The 20,677-nt window shown below is 41.1% G+C and overlaps 1 protein-coding gene across 6 annotated transcripts in view; it reads right to left on the minus strand.

The window, feature by feature from the left end:
* EXOC6 (exocyst complex component 6) overlaps positions 1–20,677 on the minus strand; it is a 141,233-nt gene that overhangs the window by 58,078 nt on the left and 62,478 nt on the right. For 4 of the 6 annotated variants that reach the window (XR_014777439.1, XM_084773032.1, XM_084773033.1 and 1 more), the window contains exons 14-19: positions 20,572–20,677; positions 17,116–17,225; positions 15,552–15,663; positions 14,132–14,266; positions 7,628–7,807; positions 2,710–2,745 (exon numbers count right to left, since the gene is read on the minus strand). Coding sequence is in view for 5 of the 6 variants with exons in the window: in XM_084773032.1 (XP_084629158.1) it covers positions 2,710–2,745; positions 7,628–7,807; positions 14,132–14,266; positions 15,552–15,663; positions 17,116–17,225; positions 20,572–20,677 (679 nt within the window). In the remaining variant the exon portion in view is untranslated. The remainder of the gene's footprint in view (positions 1–2,709; positions 2,746–7,627; positions 7,808–14,131; positions 14,267–15,551; positions 15,664–17,115; positions 17,226–20,571) is intronic. The other 2 variants (XM_084773034.1, XM_084773035.1) reach the window with 1 other exon arrangement.

Consider the following 20,677-nt stretch of genomic DNA (forward strand, 5'->3'; position numbering starts at 1 on the left):
CCCTCTCTGATGGTGTTAATAGCTAACTGTAGCTTTATCAGTTCAGCAGCAGATGCCTGGTCAATGCATTTCATATAAGAAAATCAGAACTTTTTTTTTTTCTTAGAGCTATTAGGTCTCTTAGTTAGAAGGCAAACAGGTTCCAGTGTAACTTCCTATTACTCCTCTACTTAAAAGAACTTGCTTTGCAGCCTGGCGTGGGGGTGCAGGCCTTTCATCCCAGCACTTGGGAGGCAGAGGCAGCTCTCTCTCTCCTCAGCTGAGTCAGCAAACCAGGAGCTTCTGATGAATGCGCCACCTCCACTGCCTGACTCCTGACCTCTTGGCCTTTGCCTAGTATTCCAGCCTTCATGGGCCTTGACAGATTTTGGCTGAGGAACAGGTACAGAAGAGAGTATGTCGCCCCTTGCCCTCAACGAAAGGCAGGAATGCTAGATCCAAAGGAAATTAGGACCGCACTGGGAGGGACCATGCCTCGTCATCTTGACTACCACTGCTGCCATGGTAGACCGTCTGCACCTGGATACCTCACTCCCAGATCAAGTGCATCATGGGGTGACAACCCAGCTGCAGAAAAGTGGACCGTCACCGAGGCCTGCCAACTGAGTGGGTTGTAGACTAGTAACGTTTTGTCTATGTTCCCTCCCGTTCTTTATGGGATACATGTTTAGATCCCCCTTTAGCAGCAAATGTCAACTTGCCAGAAATGTCTTACAGCTCCTGGCCACCACTTCAGGTGGGCCTTCCTTCCTGCACCTCTCAGTTGAAACTGTTTGGTTTGCATGTGCTGACAGGTTGCACCCTTGCTTGCTTATTTGGCAGATACATCAACCCCCAAATTCCATCTCTTGGCATCCCTGTTCCCCTAGAAGTATGTTTACTAGGGAGAAAACACAGGTATGCACAGACACAGGCCCTTCCAGCCTCCATGCTCAGGGAAAAACATGGAGCTCCCTTCTTCATACCCTCATAATAAGCACAGGGGTGGGAACCACTGGAGCCACTCTTGAGGCAACAAGCACAGCAAACAACTCAGGACTTATTTGCAGGAGAAAAGAATTGCAAAATCATAAGAGCAGGTCGACTCATCCCCTGAGGTAGTCCTACAACATGACAGGGAGCTTGAAGCTTGACACACTTTACACAGAGCAAGGAGGTCACTGTACGGCTTTAGGGGAAAGTCATTTTTATGTAAAGCATTCAGAAAGCATTAGCGATAACTTGGCTGTGCTCTGAAAACACACGCGTGCACACACACATGCACAGAAAGGGAGAAGGTGAAACAAGACAAAAACCCTGAATGGTTCCCATCCTCATTCTCAGGCTCTTCCTGCCCAGTAATTCTACCGTCAGCCTGGTCACCTGCAGCCTCCTGCACCTGCGGCATAGTGTTGGCCCCTTGCACTATAAATGCTGCAACCAGATACATAAGCTCACGTTTAGAAACTGGTGGTAGTTAAGTCCCAATATGAACAGATGCCCACCACAAACTAAAGGATTTGAGGCCGAGTATAACCCAGGGAGGGAATGTTGGTATGTTGATGACTAACTTTACGTTTAGAAGTTTTTAAAATCTCTGTGCTTAAAGAGAAGTATAAAGCAAAATTAGACTTCCAAATGGCTGCATTTAATGGTTTTTTTCCTGCTGTTTCTGCCTCTATAAATAAAAGTTTCTTTGGCACAGAAGACCCTCTGCTTGCAAGAGAGCAAATGTAACTTTGCATTCTTTGCCTCCATAAACCCCTGACTGAGGTGGCTAGGTGCTGCCTTAGGGAACTGAGACCAATGTGTAGACCTGGCACCAGTATATGACTAAAGCTTCCTCCTCTTCCTCCTCCTCTTCATTGCTGTTGTTGTTTTGAGACAGGGCTTCTCTGTGTAGCCCTGGACTCTCTGTAGACCAGGCTAGCCTCGAACTCACAGAACTCCACCTGCCTCTGCCTCCCTGAGAGCTGGGATTACAGGCATGCGCCACTGCGCCAGGCTGAAAAGCCTCTTCTTTGTTAAAACGTATTCATGGTCAGACCAGTGGATCTCCGAACAGGCCCAGAGCCACAACAGTCTATCCTTCGGTGAATTGTTGGCTCCCTATCTGGGGTAAGCAGATATTGTGTACCGCGTCTCCCCAGGCAGAGCTTTGTCACACAACACATGGACTCCCAATCGCTTCACATGGACTCGGGAATAGCATGGGCTCATGTATCCCAGGCTAACTGTTCTGGCTTATGCACTGCGCTAGTTCCCAGAAGTGTAGTGCGGTATACTGTCAAAGAAAAAGAGCATTCAGGAAAGGCATAAAGTCTTCAAAGTAGATGGTTTAACAACTAATATTTTCTTAGAATCAATTAAATGCCACGCATTCTTCTAAGCATCTCATGCGTACTATTTCATTCAATCCTCACAGAAGAATCATGTCAAGCACACTCTCACTAGCATCAGTTCACAGGGAAAGACCTCAGAGAGGTTCCCAAAGCTCTGCCATAGATGTATTTTTCCTTATTGCCTTTCATAATAAATTCTAGAAACCCCTGTCTCCCCAGAACAGTTAGTATTACTTTCAAACTTCATGTTTCCATAGACGACAAATATATCAAGGGCAATGTCAAAGTAATTATAAGTTCAATACTTATTTTTCTCTGGGAAAAATAAGCCTGCAGGAAGTTCATCATTTTCTAATTTACATGCTAACTTTAGCTTGTATCTACTTACCGACATGGCTGCATAATCACTGGTGTTTGCCTTAGTCTGAGAAGGAAGTAAGCAAGGCAATCAAATGAAAAAGGGAAATGTATTCTAATTACAACAGAAGCAATATCAAGGCAACAAAACTAAATACATAATGGAACAAGTAGAGTCTGTGTGTTGCTGTAACGAAAAGGCATCAGTTCCCACATGCATGTGATGCCTGCTTTATTTCAGATTTGCAGGTGGATTTTACACGCACATTCATCAGACAGGTTTTTCTCCAAACTTTTGTACATATAATGAATTTGACCTGTCAGCATTACAATACCGAGCTTTAATGGTTACTAAATATGCGTTGAGCTGGCAAATTTAGCAAAAAAAAAAAAAAAAAAAAAAAAAAAATGAATTCTTTAAACAGGGTTCTTCGCTCTAGAGAAGAAGTTCTCAAACTTTAAGCAACAATAATAATTAATAATTAAGCAAAGTAAAAAACATAGAGTTAGGCTACAGAAATGTTATTAGTTAGTTCTACAGAATGCACTGGACCTGAACATTTAACAAGTAGCTCTTTCCACAGATTATTCTAATTCATAAATAAACAAAATGTTTATTTCATTATGAATAACAGAACATTACAGAGAATATGAGATTCTGAGGATGCTCTGAGAGGATAAATCACCGTGTTCTAACATAATTCATGTAGCTTAAACTCAACTCTTAAGGAATGAAAGCTCACATCTTACAGCTAATTAAATATATCTTGTTCCCTAAGAAGTTGATAGTAAGCCAAAGTAAAAATCCAATTGCTGGTCACAATCTAACTGCATATAAGTATCTGCTAACTTTTTAAAAAATATCAATAATCAACAAAACATCAATTTCTTAAATAAGTGAACTGAATTAAAATACTGCTTATTTTTTTAAATTACCTACTTTGTTTTTCTAATTTTTTTCCTTTTGGTGCTAGAGTCTATGACATAATAATCAGATAAATGTTCTCCAACTTACAATCCCCCCTGAGTGCTTGGGGGGCATGTACCATCATTTACATGTCAAAAATAAATGCATAATATTTATATATCATTTAAAACAGAGAAAGGTAGTGACTCAGAAACATGGTTCAAACTTAGGTTAATACAACAGCAGCACTGAGACCTTGTCTATTAGTGGAAGTTGAACTTCTAGTAGAAACGAGACTGGACATTTTCATCAAATAACACAAGTACAAGATACAGGCAAACTCAACCCCCTTGGCTAAATAACCTAATGAAGCTTGTACATAGAGAGCTGACAGCTGTGCTGGGGGAAACTCTTCAGATAGATTGGGCTTGACCCTAGGTAACCACTCAATCCCTCCCAGACTTAACTTGAAATAAACTTTGTTTTGGATAGTGTAATTATGCCATCATATTTTGTCACTGAACTATTTTCCATATTATTTCAAAGTATATATAGATATAATGGAAAATATATAAAAGCCACAGAATTCAAGACAAAACACAGTTAAAATTTTGTAACTTTGTTGAGAGAAGTAAGTCAACAGCAAGACAAACTATAAGTCATACAGTGTGTGTTACTTTCATCATAGCTGATATTAACCTTCTTTTATATGAATTATATTCTATGGATAACAGATATTATTCATTAGCAGTCCTCATTTGAAAATTAGCATTAATAAGAAAACTAAACTGTAAAGATATAACCTTGTATTTTTAATATAATCCTTTTTGGTCACATATAAGAAAAGATAATCAAAGCCAACAGTTCTACTCTTGATTTTAAAGTTCCCTCTACAGTTTTCAGTCAAGAGAAGAGGTGTAACTCACAAAAACTGAACTAACCAAAGGAAGAGAAAGGCCTGATGCTTCCCAGCATCCACACGGTGACTCACGACTGCTTGTAATATATTTCCAGGGCCACCTGCCCTCTTTGCTGGCCTCTGCCTGCGCTGCACAGGTGTGATGCACTTACATACATACAGGCAAAACACTCATACACATTAAAAAAAATTAAGATGGTAGAAAGCAGGTTTGCTTTGCATCCTAATATACAAGCAAAATAGACAGTACCAAATTGCTTTATAAGAGGATAAATTATTCAAAAGCAGAAAAAACAAAGATGGACAGGGAAAATCCAGAAATGCTTCCTGGAAGACAGAAAGCTATGGAGTAGAGCAGGGAAGGCCACTGTCCACCCCAGACTCCCAGAGAAGTGCAGTGCGGCTGGCAGCCAGCTAAACAGGCACCGGGAGGGCACGTGTGAGAGCAACGGAAAAGAGAGTGGAACAGGAAAAATATCTGGGGAACAATTTACAGAGAGCTGATGCTTCAGATATAGGGAGAAAGAAGGAGGGAGGAAGGAAAAAGAGGAGGAAGGCGATGACCAGGAAAGGGGGGGGTCTAAGAAAGGGAGAAAATAACGTAATTGTGGAGTCAGTGCAGGATGAAAGCATGCAGCCCTTTATTCAAAACTTAGTAAGCACATATCAAATCTCATTCAACAGCCTTCTGCCTGGGGAACCCTGCAGGTCACCTGCAGACGACACTGGTTCCAGGTGCTGGACATATGGCCCAGCAGTGAAGTCACTAGCTGCTCTTATGAAGAACCCATGTTTGGTTCCTAGCTCCGACACTAGCTGGTTTACAACTGCCTGAAACTGCACCTCCAGGAGATCAGAGCCCTCTTCTGTCCTCTGTGAGTACCCACACACATACACACACGAACACACACATATACACCTACGTTTAAGAAAAAAAAAATCTTTTAAAAAATAAAAGAAATTGGCTCTAAAAAGATGAGACCATAAAACTGGCTTCATTCCAGCCTGTGCTAAAGAGAACCCTGAGAGATGCAGTATATGTAAGTATCCCAGTCAGATTCCTACTCAGGGGAAAGGGTTAGCAAGTGTATGTATGCATGTAAACGCATGTAAACACACACACACACACACACACACACACACACACACACACACACACAGTATTGATAGGGAGTGACAAAGTAAAGCCATGTCAACTCTCCAAGTCATCTTTGCGAAAAACAAAACAATAACAACAAAATCCAGAAACTACAGGATTTCCAGTGTGGGGAAAAGCTTTCTCTTTGGAAGTTTGTAAAAAAGAAGACTCAAGGGTTACAAGGATCAAAGTTATTCCAAAGACAGAAACCAAAAAGCATCAGGAATCATGAAAGGGGAAGCAAAGGAGCTGAGAAAAAACGGGAACCACAAAGGTTCTGCCAAGAAAAGTGGGTAAGAAGAGCCTGCAGCTCACTCCTGGCTCTACGGGTACAGGGACCCAGAGCCAAAAGACAAGGTGATCAGGCACTCTAGTGTTGCACTCAGGACAAGTCACAGCTCTTGCATGCCTGAACCCCAATGGCCCGCTGAAGAGCTGGGGAGATGTGGCAAGACAGTGACAGCACAGCAGGCTGGCACTGGAGACAAAATTCATTTTGTCACTCCCTGTATCTAGAGCAGCGCTCCAGCCAGGCACCACCTTGGAAGGGGTGTTATCTGAGACTGAGCTGGGTGAAAGAGGGATGGGCATGATCTAAACACGTGACATACACACATGTACAACTAAGTCATAACGAACCCCATTATTTTATACAAGGGTTCTAATTTAAAGCTTTCTGTTGTTTTTGTTTCCTCCCTGTACACCTTCCTTAAACTATTCTATTCACCTTTTGAGAGCAAATCCTCATGACAGAAGAGTAACTGGTAGTGGAAATACTGGGGCTGTTTTGTTGCTGTTGCTTTTCATTTCAAACAAAGGAAATGGCTAGTAGTATTCCCTTAGGTTCCATATTAAACGCTTCATATTTAAATTCAGCTGTATCTTATATAACGGGACGTGCAGATTAATTTTCTGTCAACTTGACACAAGCCTGAGACATCTGGGAAGAAGCAACCTCTGTGGGAAAAAAAATGCCTCCATCAGACTGTTCTGTATGCAAGTGTGTGGGTCATTGTCTTAATGCCTGACATGAGTGGGGGTCCAGCCCTCTGGAGGCTCTGTCACGTGGACTGCACGGTATAAGAAAGGTACTTGAACAAATCAGAGGCAAGCCAGTAAACCGTGTTCCTCCACGGCCTCCACCTCAGTTCCTGCCTTTGAGTTCCTGTCTTGACTTCCTTTCATGTCCAAGTTGCTTTTGGCTGTAGTGTTTATCACACCAATAAAAACAAACTAGGACATAGAATTTAAAAGATTGAGAAATTTCATCCTATTTGCATTAAAAACTCATTTTTTAATGGTAATCTTGATATATTTAGTAAGAGCACCCCCCTGTTCACTGGCCTCTGCAGTCCTCCAGTGAAAAACCCAGTGTGCCAGTCAATTCCCACTCCAATGTCCTTAGTATATCCAGTGCATTTCACCAATGGAAACTGAAGATGTGGGTGCTCTGCGGATGTGCTAGGATCAAGCAATGTTCCTGTTTTGCTTTTTAATCTCTTGTCTTAAGAATAAAAAATAAAAATTAAAAAAAAATATATATATATATATAAAGCCAGGTAATGGTGATGCATGCCTTTAATCCCAGCACTTGGGAGGCAGAGGCAGGTAGATTTCTGAGTTTGAGGCCAGCCTGGTCTACAGAGAGACAGATGGGGATTCACAAAAACCTGTTTCAAAAAAACAAGTAAATGAATGAATGAACGAATATCTAATGGTTTTTTGAGACTTTGTAAACTAGAAAAAACATTGATGATATTGACTTTCACACAAGCACCCATTAAAGTTTAAAGTGAATTAAAACCTCAATAAACTACAGCTAGATTCTTTTTTTTACCTAGACTCTTTATCAAGTGATTTATAATAATAGAAGAAGGAAATGTGACAACCAAGAGATTGTTTTAAACAAGGAAGCAGCCAAAAACTGAATGCTAAAATATATTTTAGAAAGCAAACTTACAATTTTTGAAATTGTTTATACTTACTGGCAAATGAGTAAACACTTGAAAGATGCTTCTCAAAAAATTAATAAGATCCATTAGATAACCACTTGCTCTCCCATCTGACTCAGTCATTGTCCAGTCATAATCAGCCAGCTGAACAAATTCATCAATTTTTTGGTTGAGTTTGGTATATATTTCTCCTTCTGCTGCATGCCGAGCATCCTGAGAGGACAAAATAAGAGCTGTAAGAAACCATTACAGAAGCAAGTGTTTTAGGTTTTTCACTGGTTTAACTTTAGGTTTTTCACTGGTTTAACATTATAATCATTCATTCAAAATGCAGAAAAGGTGTTGCTTCTGTGGGCTCTGCAAGGCGGACCTGACTGGCTATCACATCTGCTTTCCTTTCTGATTTTACTACTGACCTTCTGGCCTTTAAGAGACCTGTCTTAGTCTTCTTTTCCTGCTTCTTTTCCTGAACACCCTGACCAGATCAACTTAAGGGAGAACTGGCTCACAGTTCAAGGTACAGTTCGTTATGGTGGGGAAGTCACAAAGACAGGAGCTGGCCACATCTCACCCACAACCGGGAAGCCTTTCTCTGCTTACACCATCTCAGATTGCAGCCAGACAAAGGTGCCAGCCACACTGCCCTCCTTCCTCACAAGGCCCAGGCATGCCTAGCAATCCGTCTCCCAGATGATCCTAGATTCTGTCCAGCTGACAATACTAACCATCACAGGACCGACCAGCTATTTTATAACATATGAACCTCTGACTTGTTCTCCTAACAGTTTACAGGAAGGACCCTTGGGAAGAACAGAAGCCACAAAGCCAAGGTTGGCTCCAGAATTTCCCTCCCATTACAAATAGTAAATTCAGGTCCCTTATAAAACATTATAACATTTGCTTACAACTTATGTACATTCTCCTGTATTCTTTGTCATCTCTGTATTATTTATAACACCCAATATAATGTAAATGTATGCAAATTGACTAATAGAATGTAAATATATGCAAATAAAGTCCAGCCACAGTTTCAGAGATATCTTATTTGACCTAAGTTAGGGCTTCTCTGATGCAAAAATGCCTTTCCCCATGAATATTATCAAAAAAAAAACTAGGAGCTTTTTCTTCTTCTTCTTCTTTTTTTTAAAGGATACCTTCAGTGGTAGATCATAATTGTGGCCCATAAATGGTTAACCAAAAAATGATAAAGTAAATATTAGAAAATGACATATCCAGAGACATCTTTTTAAAACATATGCTGTATTTGGTGGCCCACACTTTTACTCCCAGCATTCAGGAGGCAGAACAGACATATCTCTGTGAGTTTGATATCAGCCTGATCTATATAATGAGTTCCAAAGCTGCCAAGGGTACATAGTGAGATCCTGTCTGAAGAAAAAAAATCAACACAAACACACAACAACAACAACAAAACCTCTGACATGTTCTTGAAAAACTAGAAAGCCATATGCATTTCTGGGGTGATGTACATGTTCAGGAAAGGCCCGAGAGGGTCTAAGCTGTCCTTTATGACTAACCTTGAAGCCCATACAAGCAGGAAATGAGAGCTAAAGCAGCATTGTTAACTTCTGTTTCATATTTAAGGCATGCCCCGGCATACACACAGATTCTCTTGTAAAAGGCAGGGATTTAATGATGTTAGGCTTTCAGGGAAATCTGTGTCTAAGAAAACAGACTTTGCAAATCCAGTCCGGAAAACTTTGAAAACAATAAAGCACCAATGGGAAGAACAAGAAACCCAGGATGGATGCGATACTCATTTCCCAAGTTGCCAGATTCCATCATTTTAAATGTCTGTTTATCAACAAAAACTACAAAGCATGCAATAGAGAGGATGACATGGCCTACAAGAAAGGAAAAGCAATCAATAGAAGAGTCTTTGAGGAAGCCCAGTTACTAGACTTACGAGACAAAACTTGACGTCAACTATTCAAAATGTGTGCAAAGAGCGAAAGGAAGCCTTAAATTTTTTTCAGTGAGAAAAACACCTCAGTAAATAGAAACTATGAATAGTCAATTACTAAAATGTATTAAGTGAGAAGGAGTCATTAGAAAGGTTCAGTAGCCAATGGAAGAACGAGACGATAAACAACACAGAGCAAGCAGACCCTGCACAAACCTGCAGAACACTCCGCTCAACAACAGCTGGCCACATGTTATTTCCTAAAGACATAAAAAGATGAACTTAAAGGCTAAACGTAGACTTCACATTTTTTGGAATGGAGCACTAGTAATCGGACGGATCAGTCTTGTTTAATATGTATTAGCCATCACAGTAACACACACACACACACACCCTTTAACCTTCCTTTCTACACTAGGGAACGGGAGGTTGTCACATGCTTGTGGCCCACAGAACCATGCCATAGCACACCTTAATGATACCCACTTGTAAGTCAATTTCTCAGAGCAACATAAAGATGTTCATCACTTTGCATTTTGCCTGGTGTTCGCAGCAGGCCCCTTCCTTCGTGTCTTATCACCTTTACTGGATCTAAGCGGATTAATACAGGTCAGAACTACATTATACAACAATACACACCTACTATGAGGCAGCATTGCCAGGGCACCGCCTGAGCTTAGCACTTGGGGCCTCACTAGCTCTCCACTGATTCCAGCTAGCCCCTGGCAAAGGAACGCAAGAGACTTGATTCCCGACTTCTATTCCACTCCGTGCACACACTTACACTCCTACTCATGACCGCCCTTGCTTCTCTGGGCTGCTCCCAATGCAGGCAAGAGATGCTTGGCAAAGTTTGCTTTCTTATCCTTGACCGCAAGAGATCACCCACTAAGCAGTAACGCCATCCACAAAAACTTAAGACCCAGTTCTAAGAGGCTCCTCCAAACTAAAAAAATTATTTAAAATGCTATTTTTAAGTCTACTTTAAATCTAGCTTTAAAATTAACGCTGGGTTTTCATTTCTTCACCATATAGTTTTATGAAAATAAAACAAAGAAGGTTCACATTCTCTTTAAAAAAAATTGTAAATATGGGATGATTAAGATATTGACCAAAAGTTGAAGGACCAAATACCTAGATATTCTGAAGCCATGAGGGAAGATATAAGTTTTAATCTGAAGACAGAAAATATAAAGTGACAATAAAATCACTTACATTCTCCTCAGATAAAAGTAATTAAATGTGTTTTCTGGGGCTGGGCATGTCAGTGCACGCCTTTAGTCCCAGCACTGGGGAGACAGAAGCAGGCAGATCTGAGAGGCCAACTTATCTACATAGTGATTTCCAGGCCAGCCAGGGCTACAAAGTAAGATCTTGTTTCAAATAAAAACAGTGTTTTTCTAGACTTAATGTTCATAGAACAAATGATCCAGATTACATTGGTTGTTGTTATCACTTTGGTTTTTTTTGGAAAGGCACTAAGCAAAAATGAAGCAGAGAATATAAAAATTCATTATTTTTGTCACTGCTCCTATCAACAACTTTGATGACTAACATACTTTTCTAGGATGACACTGAACATTTCTGTTTTTCTTAGAAACTGCCTAGATTAAACAAACTTTTCTCAAGACATTTAAATTAAGGGACGAGCGTATTTTAAGATGTTTGTTAATGCCTTTCACAGACTGCATCAGCAAGCAAAGAACTCTAAGTAAAAACTCTAGTGAGTGCTGAGTAGGAAAAAGGTCAGCCAGCACTTCTGGACAGGAGCAGCAAGGACAACACTTAAAAGGACTTTTCTAAGCAACCAGGGCCTCAGCACCTTATAATCCAGACAAATAAAGCCAGTGGGAAGTACATGTGCCGTTGGCCTGGCATGCAATGACACACTACTGTACACTCTTCGTTAAATGTAAAGATTCCCCTTATAAAACAATGTATTCCTAGTCTGCTTGTTAAAGAAATAGTGCCCTCTAGGGGCAGAAATGAATCTAGCATAATGTGCCAAGCTATGGAAAAAAAAAGAAAAGAAAAGAAAAGAAAAGAAAAAAAGAAAAAAAAAAACCGCTCTCCTACCATTATCAGTCTTCTCAACTGCCTGAGGAACTGCTTAACATACACAAAGCCTGCAGCTCTGGACTGTAAGCCCACGGGCTCCGAGTAAAAGCTAAGCTAAGCAATGTTGGTAAACACCTGCAACTTTCTAGCATCTGTTGTTCCTTCTTTAAAAAGCCCCCAAGTATGTTTTGAAAATCATCCTGGCTCCAACCACAGCAATGGGTTTAGACAGGGCTGACCTGGCACTAGCTCCAAGGATGGATCCTGGTGAGGTCAAGCTGATCACTAATTCCTACCTGACCAGCAGAGAAGCCAGAAGAGCTAGGGCATAGGTTTGGAGCTGTGGCCAAGTGGCCATTCTGCTAACGAGGAGAGAGCCTAGAGGAGATACTTGGTCATCATATAGAGTGTGGAGATGAAGCAAACTTATACAGATTAGGGTAACAGAGGAAGCGATCCTCGGTCCCTGAGGACCCCTAGAGCAGCCAACTAAACCTCCCCTGAGATCTGCCCTATCTCTGGACCTTTCAGTCACACTGGGCAAAAAAAAATCTTCCCATTGTAAATTTTCTGATCTTTTAGAAATGGGCCTTGATTTGTTGCCCAAGTCAGTCTTCAATTCTAGGGCTCAGGTATCCTCCTGCCTCAGCGCCCCACACAGTTAGAACTACAGGTAAGGCTAGCACACCCAGACCCATTATTGTCTAATAAAGCTTGAGTTGTTTTTCTTGTCTTTTTTTTTTCCCCTGCTAATATCACTATTAAAACAAGTATCTCATTTCAAATACTTTATGAGCACTTAGGGACAAAAAGGTGACATGAGTTTTAACTGTTTAGAGCGTAGTTCTCAACCTTCCTAATGCCATGACCCTTTAATACAGCTCCTCATATTGTGGGGACCCCCAAACAAAAAATATTTTCATTGCTACTTCATAGCTGTAATTTTACTACTGCTACTGCTATGAATGCTAATGTAAATATCTAATATGTGACCTCTGTGAACCGGTCATTCGACCACCAAAGGACCCACGATTTAAGAACTGCTGGTTTAGAGCAAAAGAAACAGTTCTACAACCTTTTGGAGACCTTAAAAATAGAAGTAAGGGTAAGGTTGGGACACCATAACCTTAGCTAGTCCTCCTTAGCTAGTTTTTACACTGACTCAAGAAACAATTACGCCAATAAGCCATATGACCTGGATGCTGAGCTTCCTAAATAGAATGAATGGCAAACAGCATTTAATTCATTATCTAATGACACCACTTATGCTAAAGACGGGAAATAGATTAAGACAACACAACAAGTCCCAATATTCAGTCCTGAGAGAAGGAAAGTGAAAATGAGATGGACAGAGAGAAAGGAGCCAACCTAAGGAATTGTGGATTTTAAAGGCCAGGAGAATGCCTCTACTTGATCCAAATGCATGAGGATCTGAGTTCAAGTCCCCAGAGCCCACATAGAGTGGGTGCTACAGCACGCATCTGCAATCCCAGAATTCCTACACTGATACAAGAGGCAAAGACAGCAAGCCTGGTGTTCAGAGCAACAAAGCAGTCCCTTGTCTCAAAGGACAGGCTAGCCCATGAGCTTCTGAGGATCCGCCTATCCCTCGCTGTGGGAGTGCTGGGGTTAGACACGCACTGCTGCACCCAGCTTCAAGTGGGTTCTGGGCTTCTGAACTCAGGTCTGCATGCTTGGTGATGTCACTTGGCATGGAACAGCAAATGAGTTGGGGAAAGAACTGCCCTGAGTGTAGGTGGGTGGCACTGTCAACAGCCTGGAGGGTCAGAAGGGACAAAGGCAGCAGGAGGAGGAATCCTGCCAGCACAGAACTCAGGCTGCCTTGGAGTGAGCCATTCTACATCACCATGTACTCACAGCCATGATGCCTGACCTCATCGTAAGCCATCAACGAAGCCAAGGAACCTTGGGCTGAGACCTGTGGTGCTATAAGCCAAACATTAGCCTTTGCTGCATTAAGTGGCTCTCGGGGATCTGTCACAGTAACAGAAAGCTGCCAATGTCTCACTCAGGATTAATAATAGAGTAGGAAAACAGGCTATATATTTTTTTTAAAAAAACAGGTGAAATTACTTAAACCTGGAGCCTTCCTAAAACACCATTAACTGACAAATCTCTCAGCACATTCTACGGCCTCAAACACATAGAACTCCTGCGCTGGAACAAAAGGAAGTCTTGCAATTATTTTTCTTCAGATCAGAACTAGAAGGCAAACCTCATACTTCGTTTTTAATTTCCAAACATACAGAATCATGTACAATTATTAAGCTACGGAACAATAATGGAAATTCAGTTAGTCTAATTCAGTACTACCATTTGTTGTCAAAACATGAACAAACTGCATGATAGAAATCGACACTTTAAAAATACTTAAATACGATGCTTAACTTGTCAAGAGGAACTCACAGCTGACCATCATTATGGCCATGGTTACTGCTGATGCCCAATGCGCAGAATAAAATGAAAATTATCTTTAATTTCTTAAAGTTTTCTTACAATAACTGAGCGAAAACGTGCGGTCAGATTTTATATACCTTAAAAGTAGAAAGTCCATAAAGCCTTGTAGTATGAACAGTTTCCTGAGAAATATTTGTGATGTTAGTTATGAAGTCCTCCAGGTATCTGCAAGCTTGTTCCAGGTGAGTTGTGTTTATAATGATCTGCACCAGCTAAAACACAAGAGAGGCAGAGTAAGCACAGGTCACACCTTTGCAAGGCCACCTGAGTCTAAACGCATGAGAGCTACAGTGAGCACAGGTCACACCTGTGCAAGGCCACCTAAGTCTAAAACACAAGAGAGGCACAGTGAACACAGGTCACACCTGTGCAGGGCCACCTGAGTCTAAAACACATGACAGTCACAGTGAACACAGGTCACACCTGTGCAGGGCCACCTGAGTCTAAAACACATGACAGTCACAGTGAGCACAGGTCACACCTGTGCAAGGCCACCTGAGTCTAAAACACATGAGAGGCACAGTGAACACAGGTCACACCTGTACAGGGCCACCTGAGTCTGAAACACAAGAGAGGCACAGTAAGCACAGGTCACACCTGTGCAAGGCCACCTGCATCTTAAAAATATAACTGTTACTTCCAGCCTGCTGCTATACTATTTAAGCATAATTTCAGCAAAACAGGATACAACTGTTTTCCGAAGACTGATTATAAGCATTGATGCTGTTTTTAAAATATGTATATTCTAGATTCCACAGCTAATTATCTTGAAATAACTTTCCACAGCAATCTGTAGATCTTGTATGCTAACCAAGTACAAAACGAGGGTTGTGGCTGTCTACATAAAGTCTGAAGTCCATGCCCTTCAGACCTCCAACCATCTACTATTCCCTATGTAAAATTTTCCTCATATTTCTATTATTAAAGATTCTCTTTATTTTATATGTGTGTCTCGTTTGCAATGTAGGCTTATATACCATGTGCATGAGGAACGTGAGGCCAGAAGAGGGTATTCAGATCACCTGGATCTGGAGCCACAATGTTCTTAACTGCCATATGGATGCCTGGCAATGAACCTGGGTCTTCTGCAAGAGCAGCAAGAGCTCTTGGCCTCCTAGCTCCTCCCCCACATTTACTGAACTGAATTGATGTTTTTACTTTTTGAACCTCTACTTACATTAACAAATTTTAAATACAAAGTTAGTTTTACAGGATAATAGTTCACAACAACCTATAAATTTTTTTGTTAGTTTACATGTATGGGTATTTTGCCTGCACATGTATCTGTGCATCACATGTGTTCCTGGGGCCCACAGACAACAGAAGAAGGTATCAGACCCCCTGAAACTGAAGGTACAGATGGCTGTGCGATGTCATGTATCTGCTGGAAGTCTAACCTAGGTCCTCCACAAGAGCAGGATATGCTCGTCCTCTGAGCCATCTCTTCAGCTCCAATTCTTTCAAATAGTAAAAGGTTTGGTTATTATTTCTTCTTACCTCTGTCAAACCTATGTGAGGCTTTCTAATGAGGTTCAGTAAACAGCTACTCAGAATTCTGGTCAGCAGTAGATTTGTTGATTTTCTAAGCATATCATCTATTTCTGTTGAACTAAAAACAAATGTTAGTGTTGATCAAACTTGCCAAGAGTATAATTAGTTAATGCTCTCAATAAAGTAATATAACTTACTAAAGTAATTTTTTCTAAGTCCTACTTTTATATCATATATAAACCATAAATCATATATTGCCTTTATAAATGGCAATAGCTAATTAAGCTACAAACATCAATTTTATTTTAAAAGGGATCATTTCCCATAAAACAGAATGTTCATTTATGACATAATTAAAATGCAACAAATCAATCAAGATTTTAAAAAAAATCATGAGATACTTTGTACAAAGCACTATTGGAATTCTGCTGTAGAACAGTCACTTTGTAGGGTACTTCATACTCAATCAGAGCTAAAAGTTACTTTTAACATACAAATTGAGGGACTGGGAGTGTAGCTCAGCGGGAAAGTGCTTTCCTGGCATGTATGAGGCCACATACACACGTGCCAGAGCAGCAGAATGTGCTGCATTCTGTGGCACCTCTGGTCTCTACCTGCTAGTTCCAAGCAGAACTCCTACCCACAACGGTGACAACCAAAAATGTCCCTAAGCACTGCCAACTGTAGGGGATAGTTGGCAGCAAGGAAAAACCAAAGTTATCCCATTAGAACTCCTGCCTTAAGTAAGAATAAATTTTTACCAACCTTTATAAAAGAGCTAACTCCAAAATACTAAATTATTATACTTTCTCCAAATTTAACAGTGTGTTAATAGAGTATGAACTTATGTATTTCAAGAATCAACATTTAGCTTACACACAAGTATTTTTAAGAGCATTCACATTGTATACATTTTATAAATTTATAAAATACTAATTTATAAAATACTAAAACAATTAATGTTTCAGACTTAGCTCTGTAGTTTTAACAGTAATTGGTAGCACTAGGGTGGAGTGAGAGCTAAACATTTATTATTTCTGAAATTTTCTTTCAAATGTCTTAATAAAAAAAAAAAGACAAAGGGGCTGGAGCACTGGGTCGGCAGTTAAGATCAGTATCTGCTCTTCAGGGGGCTCAAGTTCCATTCCCAGCACCCACGTGGTGGCTCACAACTGGATGTAACTCTGGTTCCAGGGGACCCAATGCCCTCTTCTGGCCTTCTTAGGCACCAGGCATGCACACATGCAGACATACATGCAGGCAAAACATCCAAACCCACAGAATAAAATACTACCAATAACAACAAACAGGCAAAGGATCTACGGGAAGATTCTTCTTACAGCTGCATCCAGATGCTGAGGGCAAAGAACCTTCCCAGCAAATCATCTGCGTCATGTGTATCTCAACACTAACAGTACAGTTAAAAAGATAAGACAGAGTTACAGCAGTCGAACCTTAACACAAGTCACACACAAAAGCCTTTCCAGTGAGATGACAGTCCAACTGGCGATAAAGTGTTAATGTTTCCTAAAAGCATATGACAAGGCAGGTTTCATGTCAGTGAGCTTACCTTCGGTGTAGCGACTCTGAAAACTTAAGGCTGGCATAAATAAATTCCTTAACTTGAATATAAATAAGAGGCACTGACTGGGACATGGGAAACTTCTTTGGGAAAGATTGCTGTAAAAAGAAGAAGTTGATACTGTTTGTGAGATTTGATTTTTTTAAAGAAAAGGGCATTCCAGTCTCTTATAAAGGTAAAAAAAAAAATTAGGATGATATCATAATTGCATAATTGCATAAAATGTTATGGTTATACTTCTAAGTTATTTTACATGTTGTTTTATTTTTTAACATTCATCTAGTTAGTTAGTTAGTCAGCAGTTGTGAGGCAGGATCTCACTATGTGGCCTGGTGAGCCTCAAATCTTTGGTCCTCCTGATTTTGCTCCTGATTAGGATGTGCTGCCATGTTTAGCTTATTTTTAATTTTAGACAAATTCAGAATTTTTCTTTTTCTTTTTCTTTTTTTTCTTTCTTTCTTTCTTTCTTTTTTTTTTTTTAAAGCACAGCCATTGACGGGTGGTGGCAGCAGTGCTCAGGAGGCAGAGGCAAGTAAGTCCAGGACAGCCAGGGCTATACAGAAAAAACCCTGTCTCAAAAAACAAAAAACCCAGAGCCATTTGCTTAGATCATAATATCAGACTCTGCCAAGTACAGAATGCACATGTCAACACCGCTCTGTGTTCTGATGGTGTACACACTACGTAGACGATGCTTAGCTGCTTGTTTCTTTCTATTCATTAACAGCTGGGTGACCATGAAAAGAATAGGCCAGTTTCCTGACTCAGGGGGCATCTGTTTTGTTTTACTTTGTTTTGATATGATGTGGAGTGTGTACATGTGGTGTGTGCAGCATACGTGTGCAGGTGTGCCTGCATACACAGAGGCCAAAGGAGTACACCAAGTACCCCACTCCATCACTCTCCACCGTATTCCCTTGAGGAAGGTTCTCCTACTGAACCTGAAGGGAGGCTGGCAGCTGGCAATCCTCCTGCCTCTGCACTGCAACAGCACAGGGCTACAGGCACACACAGCTTTTATGTGGGTGCTTGGGCATGCAAATTCAGGTCCTCTTGTTTGTGCAGCGAACACTGTTACCTACTGAGCCATTTCTTTGTCCCAGACTTTCAGTAACATTAAGCTTCCCTTCACTTGCCAGGCAGTGGTAGTGCACGCCTTTAATCCCAGCACTTGGGAGGCAGAGGCAGGAGGATCTCTGTGAGTTCGAGGCCAGCCTGGTCTACAGAGAGAGTTCCAGGACAGCCAGGGCTGTTACACAGAGAAACCCTGTCTCGAAAAAACAAACAAACAAACAAACAAAATTCCCTTCACTTATGCTTCATTGAAGGTGTGAGTCCAATTAAGATAACATCTGATTTATCCCAAGTTTCCGAATATCTCTTAGAGAAATTTCCTGGTCACTTCACCAACAAGTAACGGCATGGAGCAATGATTTACTTCTAAACTATTCACTAGAACATTTTCAATCTCCAAAAAGGAAAATTCCTCCAAGATTTTTACCCCAAAGCCAAAGTCCTATACTACACTTCTACCTTCATATTAATTGCAACCTTGCTGTGTCTGTGCATATACCTCACTAGACCACCACCAGCTCTCTGGTCAAGTCCAGTGGTGCATCCCACTTTTCACAGCACCTAGCTTCTCCGAAGGCCCTGTACAGTTGCCCCTCCCCTTCCTCCCCTTCCTCCTCTTCTTGCTCCTTCCCCTCCTCCTCCAGTGACCTCTCCTCCCTCCTGCCCAACCCTGCCTTCCCTTCAGTTTCTCTTCCTGCTCTAGTCCTCACACTCAGTCATTCTTTGATTATTGCTGTGACTTATAGCTCTGTCCCAAAATAAACCACAAAGCGCTGGAAAAACAAAGAAAAAATAAGAGAAAAATAAAATTTGAGAAAGTGATTGTTATATAAAATATGATATTCTTTTTGGATTTTGTATGTATGTGTGTGAGACATATGGACATGTTCATATGCGTGCATGTTTGCAAAAGTACGAGGGCAATGCCTTCCACAGTGTGAGCGCTAAGGTCCAAAGGACAGCCTTGGCTGCCAATCTCCACCTTCACCTCTCTTGAAAAGTATGATGTTCTTTTCTTTTGAGACCTGATTGTACTCAGAGATAATGGATATGTGTAACTATGCATGTTTGTGTACATGGATGCATGCATGCACACACATGTGCACTCACATGTTTTTCACAGTAGCTTACATTTGTTATTTTGACTCTGACCTGCATATTCTTTCTTTGAGAAGAAATCTATGAGCAGCTCCCACCTTCAAGTATCTTGCGTTTAATCAAAATAAACTTTTATAGAAAACGTGGCGGGGAGGGGTGTGTGGGTGTGGGTGGGTGTACAAGTGTGTGTATGCACGTGCACATTCCTGTGCATTTGTGTCTGGAGGCCAGATGTCAATGTCAAGTGTCTTCCTCTACTACTTTCCACCTTCTTTTCTGAAACAGTTTCAGCTAGCCTGGCTACTAAGAGAGCCCCTGGGATCTGCTGCATTTGCCTTCCAGTGCTGGGGTTACCAATACCCGTGGTACCGCGCAGCTTTGGCTTGTCCATGGGAGACGGGATCTAAAAACAGCTATGCATGTTTGTGCTGCAAGCACGTCACCACTGAGCCTTCTACTGTATACAACTCACTTCTTTTTTAAGCCACAAAATCAGACCTTTCACAGTGACAAACATGTCAAAGACATTCCCTCCCTAGAGCATACTTGTGCTGGCTAGTTTTAATGTTAACTTGGCACAAGCTAGAGTCATTTTAGATGAGCAAACCTCAATAGAAAAAAATACCTCCCCATCAAACGGCCCTGTGGGCATGTCTATAGTGCATTTTCTTGATTGATAGATTACCGTGGGAGGGCCCAGATCACTGGAGGTGCTGCCACTTCTGGACTGGTGGACTGGGTTCTATAAGCAGGCTGAACAAGCCATGAGGAACAAGCCAGTAAGCAGCACCCCTCTATGACCACAGCACCAGTTCCTGCCTGCAGGTTCCTGTCATACTTGGGTTCCTGCCCAACTTCCTTCTATGATGGACTGTGAGGTGGATACATACGTGAATTATGGTCACAGTGTTTTATTACTGCAATAGAAACCTAAGACAGCACTCTTGTTACTACAGCATCTAACACACCTGCTCTGGAATGCACACAACACAAGTATCAATGGGAATCTACCTCACATTTGGGACAACTGTTTCTAGTGTCCCCAGGTCCCCAAGAAAGTCCCTACTTAACTTCATCAAAATAGTAATAGTAGTAATAAAATCACGTAATATATAAAGGTTATAATACAATCAATTTGCCTCAAAACACAACAAAAAACTGCCCCCCAAAAGAAGTCATTCTCAATTTACAATGTTAATTTTATGTTAATTTCCTATAGTACTAATATAATGGTGTTTTTTCCTTATCCTTAAGTGGAAAACGAGCAGTTACCTTTTCAAGGTCTGCATCCTGAAAGGGAAATTTACTGATGATTACTTTATATTCTTCTTCACTGCCAACGGGGATGGGGCTATAATTATCCTCTTCAAAAATGTCC

The sequence above is a fragment of the Acomys minous genome, assembly GCF_964271855.1.
Source record: "Acomys minous genome assembly, chromosome: 2".
NCBI lineage: Eukaryota > Metazoa > Chordata > Mammalia > Rodentia > Muridae > Acomys > Acomys minous.